At 38.5% G+C, this 20,224-nt stretch overlaps 1 protein-coding gene across 5 annotated transcripts in view; it reads right to left on the minus strand.

The window, feature by feature from the left end:
* The window catches only part of ECHDC1 (ethylmalonyl-CoA decarboxylase 1), a 41,387-nt gene that overhangs the window by 3,944 nt on the left and 17,219 nt on the right, over positions 1–20,224 (minus strand). For all 5 annotated transcript variants that reach the window (XM_058836578.1, XM_058836577.1, XM_058836576.1 and 2 more), the window contains exons 4-5: positions 18,890–18,942; positions 16,878–16,958 (exon numbers count right to left, since the gene is read on the minus strand). In XM_058836578.1, the coding sequence (XP_058692561.1) occupies positions 16,878–16,958; positions 18,890–18,942 (134 nt within the window). The remainder of the gene's footprint in view (positions 1–16,877; positions 16,959–18,889; positions 18,943–20,224) is intronic.

The raw sequence follows: 20,224 nt of genomic DNA on the forward strand, positions 1-20,224 counted from the left end.
TAAAATCTGGGTCCCCTGTATCACAGGGGAAGGTCGTATTGCTAGACTCCTACACATATGCCTTCCCTGCCCTAATAAAGAAAAACTGTTGCATGACAGTACTGAAAAAATATTTATTCAATGTAATTAATGTACAAAGTGACAGAAGATCTTATAGTAAGCAGGGGAACGTCCTTCAGAAATGTGAAGGGCACCAAAATCCTCACAATTTAAATTGGAAATAAAGAGGTTAATAAGGTAATATAAGCTCCAAAGTGCAGCTTTGAGAACCTTTTATTTCCATGTTATGAACACTATAGCCCCCTAGGAAGAAAGCACAGCCACCATGGGCCACATCCAATTTTGTGTTAGTCATCTAAAGAAAACAAGCTACAGCAAATGTTCCTGCTGTACATTTTAAAATGTTCTCAGCTGCACTAAATGTTATGAATCCTCCCCCTTTGATCTGAGGATTCCTCCATTCTGTGACATCTCATCGCACCCACAAACAACTGACTGTCACATCACACCTCATCACATCACTGGCAATGCACGTGAGAAGAAACCTTGTTTGTTATTAACACTGCAGCCTAATAAATCCCACCCTTATAAAGGCACACTTGCTCCCCAAAGGCAGCACTTGCTCTGAGCTAACAGCTATGCTTTCCTTTGCTAAAGTATTTCCCAGTTACTTGAAGCCAGAGGATATACAATAAAAGCTAAAAATGCAAACAAAAATATACTTTCTCAATTTTTCCTACCTGCTTATTACACATACTGATGTTACTGAGCTGTTCCAATGGGCATAATCGGTTCCTTGGCAGAAGTAAGATTACATTAAGATTTGTGTTGGCCTTACCTCATAATTTCCTGGACTTCAAGCTTTGAGTTATATTTAGAATTTTGACAAGGCAAAGGTACTAATCAAGTTTACTAGGGAGGGACAGATACCACCCTCCATTTCATGCTTTTCAAAAGTTCCTAGAACTATGCTTTTGAAAGCCATTATAGGGAAAAAAGACACCTAAAATATTAGATGTGTTGCCAGAAACCTGAATTTTGTTCCTATTCCCTGTTTGACTCCCAGTGTCACATAAGGACACAGCTCCTGACTTCTGTTCCTCCCCTTTTAGCTGGCCTGAGACTGGCACACCACAGAGGGAGGCAGCCGGCATCACACAGTGCTGCAGCACCTGGTTCCCAGCTACGGCTGTACCCAGACATGGCAGCCAGAACTGCAGGAGATGACTTTTATCTCCCCCACAAATACTTTGGCATCTGGCTCTCAAACCACCAATATTAATATAAAAAATAAACAGAGCTTACATTTTTGGGTCACAGTAAGTTCCCTCACCAAATCCGCTACCTTCTTCTATAAATTTCAGTAACGCCTATCTGCAAGGTGATTGAACCACCACAAAGTGGAAACTTCTCCAAAGACAAGAATCAAAGGCCTTGGGGTAAAATTAAAAGACACCTATGATTTTAGCATGCTGTAGAACAAGAGTTACAGAGCTAATAATAAGTCTTCATGTAGAACTACATATTTTGCAAAACATAGATGCAGGACACCCAGACAGATAAAAAGCAATGTCTGTGGTCAGCCACACAACCACTTTGGCACAGGGAGATGGGGAGTGGGGGTTATGGTCAGTTCATCACATGTTGTTTCTGCCACTGCGCAGGGAGAAGAGTCCTTGCTCTGCTCCAGTGTGGGGGCCCTTCACACAGAGACAGTTCCCTGCAAACTTCTCCAGTGTGATTCATTCTTCCACAGGATGCCGTCCTTCAAGAACAGCCTGTTCCAGTGTGGGTCCACAAGTGCTACCAGGAAACCTGCTCCAGCATGGGCCTCCCACAGATTCACAGCCCTCTCTTGGGCATTCAGCTGCTCTGGTGTGGGTCTTCTCCAGGGGCTGCAGGTAGATCTTTGCATCCCCATGGTCCTCCATGGGTTGTAGGGGCACAGCTGCCTCACCATGGTCTGCAGTGGAATCTCAGCTCTGGTACCTCAAGCACCTCCTTCCTCCTCCTCCTCCTCACTGACCTTGGTGTCTGCAGGGCTCTTCTCTGGCCACAGTTACAACTGCACAATAACTTTTGTTTCCTTTTCAGATATGCCATCACAGACGCATTACTGTAATTCCTGATGGGCTCAGCCTTGGCCAGCAACATGTCCATCTTGCAGACAGCTCTACCCAACACAGGGGAAGCTTCTGGCAGCTTTTCACAGAAGTTGTACCTACCAAAACCTGCTACCAAAACCTGGCCATACAAACCTGAAACACCACCCAAACCACATGTGCAACTATTGCAGGCACAGGAAAGGAGAGCTGTTAAAGAAAAAAAGGAAACTACCAGGAACATGGTAACAGAAGGAAGGTTATCAAAAGTCAAACACTTGTTTTAACCAGCAAAGAACAGAAGAACAAAGTTGATGTACAATGCTGCCATACACTTTGCCCAACATGTATGCCTTTCTAATACACTCATCAATACGGCATCAGCTTAATTAACTCTTTTTGAATTAAGCAACAGCAGTGTTATGCTGACACATGGCCAAAACAGCTTTTTAAAATACAGACTGCTGGGGAGAGCAAGTTCAAGAGTTTGTTGAGAGGTCAGCTATGACATTATCTGCAGATGGTGTTTATCATGCAAATTGAACTTCCATTCCATGCCAGGTGGACATGAAAATTTAATGATCTTGCTGGCAAGTGGACAAAAGCTCATGCGTAACTGGTTTTGTAACTTTTCTTGGTGAGTGCTACCAGGACAATTCGTAACAGCAGCAGTTCTCACATGCACACTGGACCTTAACTGAGCAAGAAAGCCAGTCCACTGTCCACTTCTTCCCTGTTTTCAAGTTGCAGCTTCTCAAGACTAAAAATATAATCCCTGTTTTACCACTTCACCAGTAAATTGCACCTCATAATCTCACGCTATTGTCCTCAGCATCCCAGGGGATAGACACAGCAGATATCAGTACTGATGGTGGGGTCCTGAAGCAAATGAATGGGACTCAGGCAGCAGTTACACGGGTACTATCTGTAATCTGATCTCACTTCTCTTGCTGAGGCACACAAAATCCAACAAAAATACAGTGCTGCTCTTATACACAAGTGCTGCTGAACATATGCAGTGATGGTTTGTTTTTAGTCAACTAAACTGTTACAATACATTAACACAAAGCAAGAGAGAGTTGTGATTATTGAATTTGTAGCATCAGAGCAAAAAATAAACTACCTGTTCTTTTATCTATATAGCAAAAGCCTTGATTTCAGATTAAAGAGAAGTCCTTTATTTCAGGTTGGCTTAGTGCACCGCATAAATCAAGTAATCTTTTCTAGGCTGCATTCTAAGCTTCTTAAATAGAAAAAAAAAAAAAAAAAAAGAAGCTTTAAAGTGAATGGCTAAAATGCAATAAATGTTCAGATAAGGAAGAAGCAGGCAGTTGGATATGAAAGCAATTCCATAAGAGAGAAACATCACCTTTGCTGCAAATGCACTCAGATAATTCTGTAGCTTCAGTTCCTTGGCTCAGGTAGGGATACTAAGGGATCATGCCACAGGCAAGTGGCAGCTCTAAAAGCTGGATCATAAGGAGCAAATAATTGGGACTGCAAATGCTGTTAGTCTGAGGTTTGGGCAAAGATAATCACTTAAGCAGTCAAGCACTGTGGAACTTCACACTACTTTGAACAGTTCATGTAGCACATACCAAGCCGTTTGGAATCTTCCAAGTTCACTCTTTTCTCACCCTTTTCTTTAGCAGGCATGTGGATTTGCAAGGTTTAACTTGTCCCTAGTGCTCACTCCACCTCTGGTATCTGTATTCCAAATCTCAGAGTCAGAAAGATATACCAGATATCATTCACTTTCCCATTTAGTATGTCTTACACCTGCTCTCTCCACCATGGAAAGACAGATATTAAAACATAAAACTTCCTTAGCAATAAGATACAATTTCTTCAGGCATTGTATATGAATGCTCTTTGGCAATTGCTGCAAAACTAATCCCTACCTTCTCCAGAATGTTTAACAACAAAAGTAATTCCTAACCTTGAAAACACAACCTGAATATGAACTACTGCCTTGATATTTTCACAAAGCCATGGAAAGTCTGAAATGACTAAAGGTAAAGCTGCAGTCTGTACCTGCAGAGATCTGACCTGGAAACCTAAACACCAATAAGTTAATTACATGACAACATTGTGTTCTTGTACTGACAACTTGTCTTGTGTAAGCCTTGTTCAATATTCCAATACACAAACCTTCCACAGTTATTAGAGAAACTCATCTTTAAATAACAAATGTATGAACTAGTCATTTTTGCAGTAAAAATGAATTTTGAAGAAGCTAGGTACTGTGGGAAGAATATTCTGCAGAGGAAATATGCAGTACTATACTAAAATAATTTTGCCAGTCAGCAAAGTTGCTGATTAGCAGCTTCCAGTCCTTACTTCAATTTTCATGACAGATGTTTTTAGAGTTAGACCCTTAAGAATAAGAGTGTCGCCTCCAAAAAGCAAGCTGGGACTAATTAATCTCCCCCTGCCTATCCAGTGCAGTGTCTGGGCAGTTTGTTTATCACTATACCATCAAATAATTACCTAGGTACTCTGTAAGGGGATTATACATACAAAATAGCTACAGATTTTTCTGAAAGTCATCTTACTACACTCTCTATCACCAAAAAACCCCACCTTAATTCTCTAAAAAAGTTAACAAGTGGATTAATTCTGAGAAGAGTTTGTCATAATTTTACTTATCTTTCAATCTCACTTGATTACCTGTATAGCCTTTAAAGAACCAAAAAGACACAGATAAAACATTTAATCAACAACTCCTTTCTAATTCTATTTAAAAGATTTTTTAACTGGAGCAATGCAGTTATGGCAAGCCATAACTGCTCCATGCTTTCCCAACACAGCTTGCTAGTATTAATTCCCTGTGCATCTCTCCCATATCTTCCTCCTCACTGAGAGCTTCTCACATTTCTGCCCCATGAGGAGAAATAAGGCAATTAGATATTGCAGCAGTCGCTGCTTCAGACCTATGACAGCACGAAGTGAGACTTCCAAAGTGCAAATTCTCTAAAACCAATAAAAGTAAGGATATGTGCTACATGATTGTGGTGATGGTCTATGCAGACCACTACGGCATCATGAAAGCAAGCCCTCCCGTAAATGTTTGCTCTTTCTGAAAATCCTTTAGTCACAGATATTCACTTTACAGATGACTAAATGGCAACTACTAAAGAACATAAAAATGAAGACAAAATAGTTCAAAGAGAATCTGGGGGAACTGCATGCCTTGTGCTTATCTTAGATACTGTTGCTAAAAGATGCTCTGCAATTCCAAGTTTCAACAGACTAAAAGAAGACTGTGTACATTAATAATCTTTCCTGTTTATCAGCTTTAATCCACAACCTTTTCCACAAGAAAGCAATGGAAAGAACTAGGTCCAGCTACTATTTTAACAAGCCCATCAGAAAGCCATCCCTCTCAAATCCTTTCAGTGATTTAAAAACACTCCACCAATTAAAATCATAAAACAGTATACCTTCTTTATTTGAGGATTAAATAAATTGATACCCAAGAAGCAAAACAAAAAAAAAAAACAAAAAAAACAAAACAAAAAAAAAATCCTACCAAGCCTCCCAAGCACAGAGTGTTCTAGGCACACTCTAAATCACAGTGTCAAAGGAGTAGGCTTGATGCCATCCAAAGAAATTTCACTAACACAAATACTTGCTTTTCTCACAGCTCTTCTCAAATTGCTTTACAGAGACTATGTGGACTTTTACTCATAGTTACTGAATTATTTTTTAACACTCATAGTGTATCCATTTTCCCCCAACTCACCACAAAAGCTAAGAATCAAACTTTATGTGAAGTAGCCCAGAAAAATTTCTCATGTCTCCCTAGCACATATTGCCTTTACCCCCTACCTTTGCTGTCCTCCTGTCAGATTTTCCAATGCATTTTATGGAACTCCATGGATCAGGGTAAAAATCAGGTCAAGTAAATAGACTTCTAATTGCAGAAGTATTTTCTTAAGTAAGAGTTAACATTCTTCTAAGTTGTCTGGGAAACCTGAGGGCACTTCCCAGAGGGGAGCAAAGGGACCTAAACAAGGAGAATTGCATTCTTCAAAGAAGGCCTTAAAATAGCAATTTATAACGTGACTATCACTCTTTCTCACATCACCCAGAATAAAAGGAAATGCAGAACTAATGACAAAGTCATGCTCTCATCTAGAAGCCCAAAAACATTTGGTTGATGCTAAAATTCTGAAAAGTGGAGTCCCGAATCTAAAAAATTTAATATACAGCAATGACAAGTGTTAGAGAGGAAGAACTAGAACACTGGGATACCAGTGCAGAAGTTGCTAAATGGACATAAATAATTTTAGGAGGAATGTGGTCTCCAGGAATAAACAGGAATTTCAAGTGTGGATAACCACCACCTACTAATCAAATATTGAGATACTCAATGTAAGAGGAACCTCCAAAATCAACAAAGTCAGCTCAAAGAGGCTGCAAGATTACCAGTTCTAAAGGAAGCCATTCCAGGGAAGAAGCACAAAAATAACACTGCTACTAAAAAAAGATCCCTTGGATAACTGGAATTAAGTAATAATAGGCAGACACAGAGAACTGCAAGTCCCCCCAAAAAGAGCATCTCATCAGTAGCAAAGTCTGCACTGAGAAAAATCAAGAAAAGGCCTTTCAGCAGCACAAAAGAGCTCAGTAAGGCAGCAGAGAAAACCCTCTGGGAGTGAACCCTGATAAGACCCAGATTAAAACTGGTCTATACATGATTGTGTAAGAACAACCAGAGAAGTGAAATAGGATCTGTTTTTTAAACACTTCCCTGATCTAAGGAGAGGGGCTAAAAAAGGGCCAGAAAGATTGTTAGTCTGAGAAAGGTATACTAAAAGGAAAGAAACACAGGGAAAAACTGCTGCTAATACCCTGCAAGGGGAGTAGCACAGTCTCAATCAAGACAAGGTAATGCCACCCCCAAAGTCTCCTGCAGGTGACATCTGCTGTCACACCAGCTGCCATCCACACAGACTTTCAATCTCATTCTGGACCAGAATCTCCCAGGAGTCAGGTACAGATGGAGGCTCACACAGCAGACCTTGATTAGGGGGTTTAAATCAAATTTTTTACCTCAGGCTTCAGACTTTTTCACCCATGGCTTCACAAAAGCCAGAGATAAAAAAGCATGCTATAAAAAGCTACATTTCTTCTAAAAGGGATAAATGAAGCTGGATATTGGAAATTGCAGAAAGACATTTTCTGCAGCAGGAATGAAAAATTGAATTAGACAGCAGATCACAAGGCAAGAAATAAGGGCCCAAAAAAAGCATGACTGATTAAAACTCCACAAGCAGTATTAAAAGAAGTAAGATGAGCCTTTTTATTTTGTTTTTCTCTTCCCAGTCATTTTTCAATAAACTGACAGGAAAGAAAAATATTCGGCCAAACCACAAAGTGAATCTGTTCCATTTTCCAGGATGATACTTCTTTAGGCTCCTATGCAATGCCCACAGGTTCCATCCCCACCACTGTGCTGGGGCTGGGCAGCACCATGCAGGAGGGGTTGGTGGAGATGGGGATAGGGCTGGCCAGAGAGTTCATGCAGCCCTATCCTGGCTCATGCAGCCAGGACACGTGTGCTGCACACACACATTGGGTGGCCCCTTGTCCACCTGTGATGTGACATAAAAGCCATGTGTGCCACACATCACTCCCTCATCCCACCTTGTGCCTAAGCATCCAAGTGAGCTGAGCAGTTACAGAAAAGAGCAGAAAAAGTAAATTAAAAGGTCTTTGCTAGGTAGGAGAGACAAACTTTTTCCAATTACACTGATAGCAATAAAGACTGTCCTGTCCACAGGTGCTGCCTTGGACCTGTTTAACACCCTCTGTGTGCACACTGGCGAGGAGCAGCATGGTTTTACAAAGGCTTATTGAACACATGCAGGGCTCAGATCACAATTTAAGAACACATAGAACCAAGAGAATAAAGCAAATAGTTACACTGTGGAGCTCTAATTCCCCTGAAGTGTGCAGTATAAACTCTCAAAATGGCATGAAATCTCCCAGAGCCATAAAGTTGGACTGATGTCCCATCATTCAAGATGCAGTGCCTGGATCCTCCTTACTCCTGCAGATGTACAGCAGCAATCCACAGGCTACTGCCCTATTTCTCCTCTCCTGCTAATGACCAATATCTTACTAACAATCTCTTCTTCTAATTCCCAGTTATGATTATATTAGAATTACCCTGCTGTCAGTGGGTCCCAGGCACCTCAGTTACCATACAATTATTTTCAGAGCAGTTTTCATCTTCTCATAGCATTTGGGCCTTACCCATGAAGCAGGTTTTAGCTGTTCTTTACAGGCTGCCAAAGCCCCCGTACATAAGTGAGTGAACACCAAAATAATGCTCACAGAAAAATTACTCATGCTGGAAACCTAAAATGTTACATGAGTCTTTCCTTCCCAAAAAAGAAACTAAAGCTATTTGGATTCTGTTCAAGCAAACATTTTCAACAACAGATATGCCTTTAAGACCAAAGCAAAAACTTCTCTCAGGAAAGTTCCAGTGATATTTCACCAGATTCTTTGATGAAAAAGACCACCTGGAGACAAAGGTGTTTGATTATAAATTTTTCAGTCAAATTTAAATGGCAGTATTCCTCTAGAAATAATAATAATAAAAAAGTACAGTGGAGCTTGTTTTCAAAGAGGAAATACTGTATTTTTTAATTATATGCACACTTTCATGCAGCATATGCAAACCACATTTATAACTTTGGCTTCTCACATCTTTATTTTCATCATGTATGTTTATCAAACTCATAGAAAACAGAACAAAATTCTCCCAGATCAAATTCAAGAGTCTCTTAAGGCAGGAACATTTCCATCATATTTTCTGCTTAACTCTACTGCTGATGCACAAAGGGGAGGAGGGGAGTCACAAGAGTGGCTGAGCTTGGCATCTAAAACGTCAAAAACACAACAATCACCTCAGTCACCTGAATTCAGCTGACTGGAAAGGAAGAACATTTCTTGACATCAGCCCTGAGAGATGCAAGATTCAAGCTGTTCTAATACTTTATGATAGATTTGAAGTATCAGGTTTCTGCAACTCACAGCACTAAAGAACTTAAAATACAATGTATCATCACAGTAACAACCCTTCACAAGACACAGGGTAACAAAACACGCTTTGAAATTCAGCTGTCTCTGCACACGGTGCTACTGAGTGCTGCATTTGCACTTCCTACACAATTTCTGACTAAAGCAAAGAGAGATCACATACTTAGTTGAAATCACTGGTGATTCAATTATAATGGAATGTTGCCACTTTGTCAGGATACCATGTTAATTTCAAACAAAAAAATACTGACTGTCACAGTTAGGGTTTTTTTTTGTGACCCTGACCTAAGTTTTCCAGATATGATACATGTCTTCAGAGATTTTTTTGGGAGGGAGGGGAAGAGCACAATGATATCACTCAAAGAGGCATAAATGAGAGAGATAATTTAAGATTAAAATTCTACACTGAAGCAGTACCCTTCTGCTACTCCTATCCACTTTTTAATACAGAGTATCAGTTATGCTGATGGGGATCTCAAACCAACTTCAGATCACTGATGTCATGTTCAGACTAGCTGCACAAGAAGCAGGCACGTTTTCAGCAAACTGTAACAGATCCCCCATAAATATGCCTAAAAGTGAAACCAATTATCCCCAAAAGTATTATTTCCCCTGCTATCTTTTTATTTATAGTCTTTCTCTTTGACACATACACAAATCCATGCTAATTTAAATTATTGGGGTTTCTCAGTCTATATATTTACTTTTTCTTTATGAATATGAATAATCCATCAGCACACAAAATAGAACTGGAAGATAACACCTAGTAACAGACCATGGATACAGCAAAAGTTTTTATACACACGACTGTTTAAGCACAATAGGAATGTATTTAACACTAGAAATTACTATCTGATTTATTCTTACTGAGACTGCCGAGTCACAGCATAGTAATTGATTTTTTAATTAACAGAATCAAATAAGTAGGAAGCCAAAGCCACCAAGGTTAACAAGTTCAAACGGTTTACAGACTTATTTCACAGAATTTTGCATAAATCTGGAAAGAAAGGGAGCACAGAGGTCCAGCCTGTGGGGCTCCAAATCTTTGCTAAGACCTTGGGTTGCTTTGGATCAGAAACAAAAATAAAACTGGGGGTTGAAGAGGAAGACTGGAAGTTGCAATTTTGAAGACAATGTTTACAGTGAAAGTAGGTTGAGATTCACACACCGCCTGCTTACACCCAGGGAAATTGAGTCATTTCAGGAACATCTGGTCATTTCAATGAACAGTAACCCTGAAGTGAATGATTATCCTTCAGAGATCTACAATGTTAACTCTATTGCTACTTGGAGTGATAGAGAGAGGAAAAGTTATTTTCGTGGTCCTTCAATAGCTCATGATGGCTGAAAAATGAAAGAGCTAACAGGGACTCAGGAAGATATCCTTTGGAAGCTGATCCAGAGCAAAGTTAGGCAGCTGAAAGATGTGGCTTCAAGGGAAACTGAGGGTATTTAACATCTCCCTAGAGCCAAAAGGAGTAGATTGTATTCTCACCCCCTACAGTTCTTTGCCATCTCCTAGACACTTAGCTCCTCCTTTACATTGGATCTAGCCAATATTAAATTCCCTTATAAGTCACTCTTGTTAACTGTAAAAACAGGAAAACCCAGGCCTTCTGTTGCTTTCCAGTGAGATAATTGACTCATACAGGCATCTTCACTGGTGCTTGGCAAACCAGAGGTAAGAAGTGAGCTGAGAATATGCAACAGGGACACCCTCTTCCCATATCCAAGGAAGCTGTTCAGGCACTCTGTCCTCATGAAGCCAAGCTCAGTATAACCTCACCTCAAAACCAGCAGTCTGGAATAAATAAGCACTTCTCACACTTCATATTATCCAATTTGTGGAGCTATCTGATAATAAAACAATATAAATATATATCATACATATATATTTAAAAAAATAATAGTTTAGATCAGAAATAACGCATCAAACTCAAATACCTCAAATACCAGTTTAACTAAACTGGGAATTAGTCACTTCACAGATGCAAGCAGAATGGACAATTCCAGTGCATTTGTACTCTTTTTCTCAAATTCTCTTTGAAACTTAAATACTTCTCTTTGGTGGATTAATAGGTCAGTTTACCAGCAAGTATCAGAATGGGTCCAGGCCAATATTCTCTAAAATCTGCCTTAGTTTTCCATTATCTATTTTCCAGTATCTGGACTATCTCTATTTATTATTATCATGCAGCACATTTTATCAGCTGCAGACAGGATTGTTCAACAGAAAGGATGTAAGATTGCATGGTACAAGTGGTCTAAAACATAGACACATGCTGAAAAAAAAAAAAAATCACTTATGCTGGATAAGATGGTTTGGCCTCCCAAAGGCAAAAAATACCCTCCAAAACAAACAAAAAAAACCTAGAATTAAATAAACCCCTGCAAAAAGACAACTTCAGAGAGAACGCATCAACTCAAATTCATGCTTTGTTGATACTATTTAGATTTCTACTAAAATCAAACAGTGATAAATTTGAATTATAGACTACATCTAAAAATCCTCTGCCTGAAAGACTGTAAAAACAAAACATTCAATCCCAAATGAAAACTGGTAGAAGATCCCCAATACCAGCCCATAAATACAAATATCATAAGCAAATAACATAAGCTCTTGAGCCCATTTCTAGCAGTGCTTACTTAACCAGATGTCAAATGTACCACGTCAAAAATAAGAACAGTGTTCTCAAAGGCAGGCAATGTGAAACTTTTAAAATCATAACCAGAAACTTGTAGTAACAAACTTCCCAGGGCTCTAAAAATGTGAAGTGATGTAGGACTGCATTGGAATTCTGAAACTGCCAACTGATTTGCAGGAGATTTTAAATATACACACACATACATATATGAGACCAAAATTCTATAGTATAAAAGTAAGCTATGCCACACAGCAAGCACCCGAAGATGTGAAAGTGTGGTATCCCCACCTTAAGTAGAAGGGAGAACCCAAGATTCGTAGACACTCATAGTTGAAAGGAACAGCAAAAGTTGAATGCTCTGCAAAAGCTTATAGTTTTATTAGTAATTTACACACTTGGCATGGACATTGTTATTCTACTCCCTGACCTCTCAGAATAAGCACACAGCAGTGGGTTTTAGATAGGGGGTAGGGTAAAAGGGAAGATAGATGTATTAAAGAGCATGAGAGAGAAAGAAAGGAAGAAAGAGAATAAGAGAGATCACCAGTTCTGCCTCTAGCATTGATCCAGCTGGAGCATCCAGGATCCTGGGGTGCACACATGCCCAGGCTTTGTGGGTGTACCTTTTTATACATATGTTTACCCTGTCCTGGAGGTAAGCTTCTCACTTTCTATGCAAATTAGTTATCAGGCACAGTCACTTCTTCTAGATCTTTCTGGAAATAGGTTGGAGGCTTCAAGGGTCTTTAATGGTCTTAATCCCCCACTACAGTGCAAGACTGCTTCTCAACTTCATTCCTGCACTTGCCCTGTACTGTTGTGCTTATCTCCAGGTGCCAGAACCTGAACATCTGTCCCAGAAAAGTGCTGCTCTACCTCCACACGGCCCCATTCTCCACCCACATCCTGTCCTTTCTCACAATGTTATTACCAACAATCCTTGTTTAGCTCCATGGCTACCCAGCTGTCAGTGTTTGAAATGTACCCATTTTAATCCCTTATTTTTCAGGCTTCTACAGAGAACCCACTCTCCGATTTGGCTACTGATCCTTCTTTGATGATGTGGAGCAATGTTAACAGTCACATGAATGAAAAGTGCTTTGTGAGCCTGGACTCTGCAAGGATTCATGAATATGTGAACCCCATCCTGCTCTGTTTGTATCAGGCTCTGCCCAGTGAAAAATGTTACTATGTACTGAGGCACCCATATTTCAAACAGCTGTATCTTGTGCACCTAAATGCTTGTCTAGATAAAATTAAAAGCCCAAATCCTTGTACAGAGTCAAAGATTTCCAAAGAAGCTCATGGGCTGTGCTCTGATGTTCTGAAACCTATTTTTGAAAAAGTTTACTGTAGAATACTGAAGTATTTATGACTTCCTCCACTTTTCCTTTTTGAAAGGTGAAACTGAAAAGTTGGTCATAGTGGAGCTACATCTATGCAGAGATTAGACTAACTTCTGCTCCTTTGATTTCCTATAAATTGCATTTAATGCACTAAATACCACTTGTAAAATTAAATAAATTATCACAGAAACACATACACCAAAAGCTATTTAATAACATTTCATTGTATCTCTTACTAAGTGTTTCATGGAACATGTCTAACACCTTAAAATGTAGTACTAAGCATGCCTACATATTTCACAGAAATATAGACAACATACCTCTAAAATGAAAGAAGGCAAATTTGATAAATGCAGTATTATTAGCATAAGCTAATAGTTAGCTCAGCACTTACAACAGTAATGAAACTGGCCCTTTGCAATTTAACTGTGTAACACCAACTACAGCTGAAGAAAACATAGTTCATTAATTTATTTTCTAAAGAAGAAAAAGAAATTATTGATGTCTCTACCTCTTAACCCATTCTGAGATCAATGGTATGAGAAATAGGCAGTTTTCCATCTCTGCACTCTTGTCCTCTGCCTCAATACACCACCTTTTCAATTTGATTGACACGGCAGGGACATCCCTCTACTTGGACTACAGCTGCATTACAGAGGAAAAAGGAGGCAGGAGGAAAGAGATTCTGTATCTCAGAAGCACCCAGATACAATGGAAGTCCATTTACCAGGCAATGTAGAACCAAATTTTCGAAGTTATGTATGTGTGTAAAAGACCTAGACAGACATTGCCCCAGAGAGATTTCTCCAAGGCACCAACACGAAATAGAAGACAAAACAGCTCAGAATTCAAAGTTAGTTATTCTGACTATTGGTTGGTAATGCACTGCAACAACTGCACTCAAGAGATTATTGTGATCTCCTAATTGCACAAATGGATTCATTACCAACTGTCTTTTCCCCATATCTGTCAGTTTATTGTCCAACATTCCACTACCGTTCCTGTTTTCCTGTCTGAAGTCCTCAACCAATCCTGCCAAATCTTCTCTCCTTACCTTCACACATTGTGTAAGCACAGGACACACTTCAAGTTTCTGCATAAAGGACCCCAAAGCAAGTACTTCAATTATTTGTAAAATTCCATCACTAAATCCAACATCACATTCACTTCTGCAACTCACTGAAATGGCTGCAGCGTCATGCAGAGCTGTAAAATACATTAACATTTGGCAGCAGAAACCACAAATCACCTTCATGGGCTCAACTGTGGCCCACTGAAAAAAGTCAGTATTTCTTGAAAATATTACTAAAATATTCAGCTGTCTGAGCAAGTTTCATACTTGCACCCTTCTACATTACTCAGTGTTGCAGTAATAATTGAGAAAAATAATTACAGTGTCAGAAGTTTTATCTTTCTAATTTTCATATCAGAAAAATTCTTAAAGGAAATTAATTACCTTGCCCTTGTCTGGACTGATTTGTCTGATTTTTTTTTTCCACTAGTAACATGTTTATGGTCTTTATAAGGATGCTGCTTTTCTGGAGTCACACTGCAACAACACATAAAACAGCTAAGACTGAAGATGATGTTTCGAGAAGAACTCTTCCTCCAGATTAAAGGTGGACTGACCTGAGATGCTTTCACTTTTCATCATTGTCCTTATGTCAGCAATAAATGTGCCAAAGTTCACACAAACTCCTGCTAATCCAATTTAAAATGAGCCAGCTTAAAACTGAGTGAGACAATTAGCTACTGCTACCAGAAGAATGTATCAGTAAAGCATCTAAAACCACATCACCTATTTTAAAATTGAATTTGTCCACACCTCTACTTTAGCAGAGATGTGCATCATGCTGCCAGAATACATTTCAGATGAGGTACCTAGGTCATTTTAGTTCAAGTGAGTTGCTCAAATTATATCAGTGTAGCTAATGTAGTACTAAGTGGCAGAGATAAAAATAAGAAAATACTTCATGTGAAAACCAAGCAGTTTGATAGTTTAAACAGAAACTGTGAAAAACAGAACTGTATTTGCAAATCTAGAATTAAAAGCAGCCACAACAAACTAATTTTGTTCTTAAAAAATAAAATGTCCAAACAGTTTATTCAAAGAAAAAAAATCTCTGATTTTCTCGAGTTCATCTTTTGTCATCTAGTGACTGAGGACAGAATACCTATTCCACTAATATCTACTTATAGTCCTCAAAAAAACCCCAGAATTTTGTCCACCAGAATTAAAATTCTCAAATTCAAGAGCAATAACAGCAAAGAGCATGTTTCTCTGTCTTGTTGCTGTTATTAATTAAGTCCCATTTGGTGCTCCTGAATTGCTGTTATTTAGTTGCAACGGATGAGTGTATAGAAAGTAATAGAAGATGGATCAACAGCTGTAGTTATTATGAAAATTATGGCAGCGCATGAGAGGAATTGCAGCTGTTCAATTCATGCAAATAAGAGCTACTTGACAATGCCTATAATTACACAGCATGTCAAAACAGCATAGCTGGAGTGTAAGTAGAGACTACATATTTTAGAAAGCCAAAAGATTTCCATTTCATTATATTCCCATTCCCTAAACGCCTATTTAGAGATAACAAGAAACACTTTCTGTCGACAGGCTCACAGATACAGAAAGGTCTGCTGAGTCTCCCAGGTGCATTCTCCTGCCAGCACTGCAGCTGTCAAACACAGAGCCTCTCTGCTGTTTCCAAGGCATTTGTAACACAGCCTGGACTCATATCACAGCTGGGCCTTCAGCTCACTGTGTGCTGAGCAGATAGGAAGAAAGATCCAGCCACATTTACTTTCAAAGCAAAGGTAGATTGCTTCCAAGTGGCTCAGACAATGCAGATACCATCTTCTCTATCCAAAGCCTGTTCGTGATACCTGGAACAGCACTGTAAAATTCTAGTTTACTTTACATTTGAGTGTACCTTCTTTCAGATTGTTTGGGGCAATTCCTTTCCCATTTCAGGCACTAAGACCTCTTCAAGAGCATATCTCCTTTTCTTACATGTAAACTTCACTAAAAGCTCCTCATTTTCAGAGATGCTGCCCACTGTACTTATCCTGTTGCATCTGTAGGCTGCTTGCACATGAGCAATGGTTTATATAAAGTGACATTTTATTACTTTAGTGTCTTCCCATTCCCGTTCTGCCTGTTTAATTAAAGCCCTCTTCTTTTTTTGCCTGTTGTTTCATGCTAGCAAATCCCTGCACCTGCAATGGAAAAAAAAAAAAAAAACAAACCAGGGATAAATCGTCATTTGTTTTCCTCTGCACCTCAAACTCTTGTTTCAACAGTTGTGCAGCACAAAATTATGTTACAAATAATAAATCCAGAACAAGAAATACAAGAGTAATGAAGAGATTTATTTATTTATTTTTACTGATGACATTCACATAAAGAGACACAGGGAGATACACAATTTTGCAGTCCTCCTACCTATCACTCAGGGGTGAGCTGCACCCACTTGGTGTACAACACAGTCAGTTACAAAAGTTCCTTACTGCTCTTGTTTTACACAGTGATTCAAACCACATAACCTGGCAGAAACCACAACTTTTCTTTTCCTGTGAAGTCTGATGACAAAAATCTAATTGCAAATGCCTTGGAATCCAGGAACGTGACTCCTAGTAGAATTGGTACCTCAAGCTTCTAATGTTTCAGTTGGACAATGATTAAATCACTGACCCAATACAACAGTTACACAACTTGTCAGCCTTACCTGAAATCACATGCTGTGGTAAGTTCTGCTCCTCCTCCAAAAGCTTTTCCTTGAACTAGTGCAACACTGATCAAAGGCAACCTACACAAGAGACTTTAGTAAGCAAAATTCATACTGCTATCCTTTCAGAAATTACAAAACAATTCTACCAAACCATTTCTATTGCAAAAGTTGAGAAAAATATACTTTTCCAATTTATTCAAATAACTACATATTTGTGGGCAATCAGCACAATATCAATTCTACTTATGTCAAAATTACTATTGCATAATTGATACAGAATCCCAAAATGAAACAGCATGATGGATATTTTAAATGGAATCAAAATAAATATCACGTACTGAAAAACATGTTATGAAAAATATCTGCTATAGAATATACCTAAAAAGGCAAGGAGTGACAGGATAGCAACGTAAGATTCTACTCTAAGCCAGTACACCACAGAAAGAAGCAGAAAGAGACACAAAGAACTGAAGGGCTGTGTTATCTAAAATTAATGAGATTTACCATGACAGCTTCAGCAGCTTCTTCAAACAGAGTGCTACTATCTCAGTCATCAACAAAACTTTTTTTGCAGACAAAACCTTTTGAGGAAAGCAGCAATCTGTTACCTTTGTTGGTGTTGTATTTAATCATGTTCAAGGTATTTAATCATGTTCAAGGTAATTCTAAGGACAGAGGGAAGGAAAAGTATGTTTCCCCACTGCTGATGTGAAATGAATACTAATGAATAGTGATTTAGGATAAGGCAAGTTTCCTAAGAAATGAGGACAGCTGGTTAGTCACAGAATTTTCACACTAATACAGCTGTTTCATCTTTTACTATGAAGAGATTTTGAGCAGTTTACAAACCATTCAGAAGTCAGCATCCTAATCATAGCCACATGTCTGGTTTTAGCTCACCTTTAACAGAAGCACCAACACTTTCTTACAGTAAGTTCACTTACAAGCTGCAGCACAGTTCATACAATACATGGCACAAGAGAAGCCACAGAAGAGGGAAATTTTTTCCTGTGGTTTATGAGAAACCAGAAGATGTGGGTCCAAGATGGCTATCATCCATAGTACATCCATTGAGTACATCCATACTCAAATCCATTTGAGGCACTTGTTTCAGGATCACAGTCAGCCTCAGCTCTGAGGGAGACTAATCCCATCTACAACAGATGTCCCCAGACAGCAGCTCAGCACTCCCCCTGAACCACGGCTTAAAGACATGCTAAGTCTACACACCTGAGATGGGGGCTTAATCTTCACACATCTTCCTCCTCTTAGCTTTGCCCCATCAATTTTGATTATATGGAGACCAGCTTATGCAAATGGATTCCAATCCCAAGGATTCCTTACAGTACTACTAATGTAAGTCTCCAATCTCCTGGGTAATTTTACAGAAAAAATGTTAATTCATAACATTTTCTCATATAGATTATTTGAAAACAAAGAATATTTGAAAACAAGGAGTATTCATCTTCAAAGAGCTCTGAGCAGAAAAACACTGACTCTACCACAAATGGATTTAATAGAAACATGACTTCTCAAGGGAAGCCAAGTCTAAAGGAAAGGATGTTTTTTCAGAAGCATCAGGTGGTAAAACAAACAACACTCCTCTTCTGAAGTGGGAAGATTAAATAAATATATCAAATAAATGTTACCTATGTAAGCTGCATAACCTGTTGCTGCTTGTTATTTAAGAGCTACCAACTTCCACTGAGTTAGAGAGGTCGAGTTTCAGAAAATTTGAAGGCCCAGATTTCCTTAACTCTGGGTATCTCCTAGCTCTACACATATAAACCTAGGGGATTTTTTTGTCCTGTTCCAATCTCTGGAAAGCAAAATGTCAAGGTCTAATTTAAATCCATAAATACCTACCTGATTAACATGTGTGAATAGAAGGTCTGGGATTCAAAATTACAGACATAAAATTACGTATTTAAACATCTTATTAAAGAATTAGCCAAAACACATTCTGATACTTATAATCACTTCATAAATGGGTAAATAAAATATATTACCTCATAAGTCTGGTTAAGGTGTTTTGCATAAACATGCACATATTCATCCCATCCTACAATGAATAGGAAATTAAAAAATGTTAAGTGATCTTAATGTGAAGCAATCAAACACAGATGGAGTAGACAGGAGTAAACATTCTTTATATTTACTTCAGCTGGGTTTTGAGTCCTTGGTTCATGTTGCCCAAATTGCACCCCTACCCCATTGTCCACAAATAGAAAACCTAGTATAAATCAGGCAAAAACAACAAAAAAAAAGTCATAACTCAACTGACTTATATAAATTTCAGTTATAATTAAGCCACTGCTAAAGTAATTGCAATACTGAATTTCTGTGTTGTGAAATTTTAGTGTTTCCTCTTAATTTCCTCGTCTCACTTCAAGTCGAACAACCATAAATCTGAGTTTTTAAATTCTGTACAAAGCCATAGCGTGCTACATACTTTTTACTTTCCCAAATCCGTAAAGTTTTAGACATGATACAATTTATCAATTTAATCTTTTATTGTTTGGGCCAAAAGCATTTTAGCAAAAGAAAAAAACCACCAAAAACCACCAAATCGCAAAACAAATAAAAAACCAAACCAGAAAGAAGATTTTTCTTATCTCTCTCATCCTTTATGTTTTACATCTCCTTGTAATCAACAATGAAAAATATACAACTGTTTCCTTCTAATCTAGTACAAGAACTAAAGGGTTCCAAATAAAACACATTCAAAACTAATATTTCTTCCTACAATGTGTAGTTAAAATGTGGAACGCTTGGCACAGGGCATTACACCCTCTACACAAATTCAAGAACATAAACTCACAACAGGAACAGCAATAAAAGGTTATTACATATAGAAGGCAACACCTCTAGCTCTAGAAATCTTAGTCACAAACTGCTGGGGGCTAAGAAAATATTTTGAGACAAAATCGTTATCTTCCTTCCCTGTTAATATCCTCTTTCTCAGACATCTAGAATTAACCAGGAACTTGACAAATAACTGGGCTAAATGATCCAGAACCACCATGTTCATATACATACTGAATTGAACCACACATATTATTTATCCCAAATTAAAGGAAAAAATATGTTTGGACACCATACAAATAAAGAACAAGTAGGTAAAAATTTCAGCACCTCTTTCAAATAATAAAGAAAATAAAGCCAAACAGACCAAATCCAAACAAACCAAACCACTCATTACCAGAATTTACTAATTTCTGAAACACATTTTTACAGAAGTTGGCAAGTTAGAGAATCTGCCTGAATTAAAAGCCTCTGACTCATACCTCAGGGAATGAAAAGATATGCATTAAGTCTCCAATACATCTTTGGAAAAGGACCTT

This window comes from Poecile atricapillus, chromosome 3 (genome assembly GCF_030490865.1).
Source record: "Poecile atricapillus isolate bPoeAtr1 chromosome 3, bPoeAtr1.hap1, whole genome shotgun sequence".
Classification (NCBI taxonomy): Eukaryota; Metazoa; Chordata; class Aves; order Passeriformes; family Paridae; genus Poecile; species Poecile atricapillus.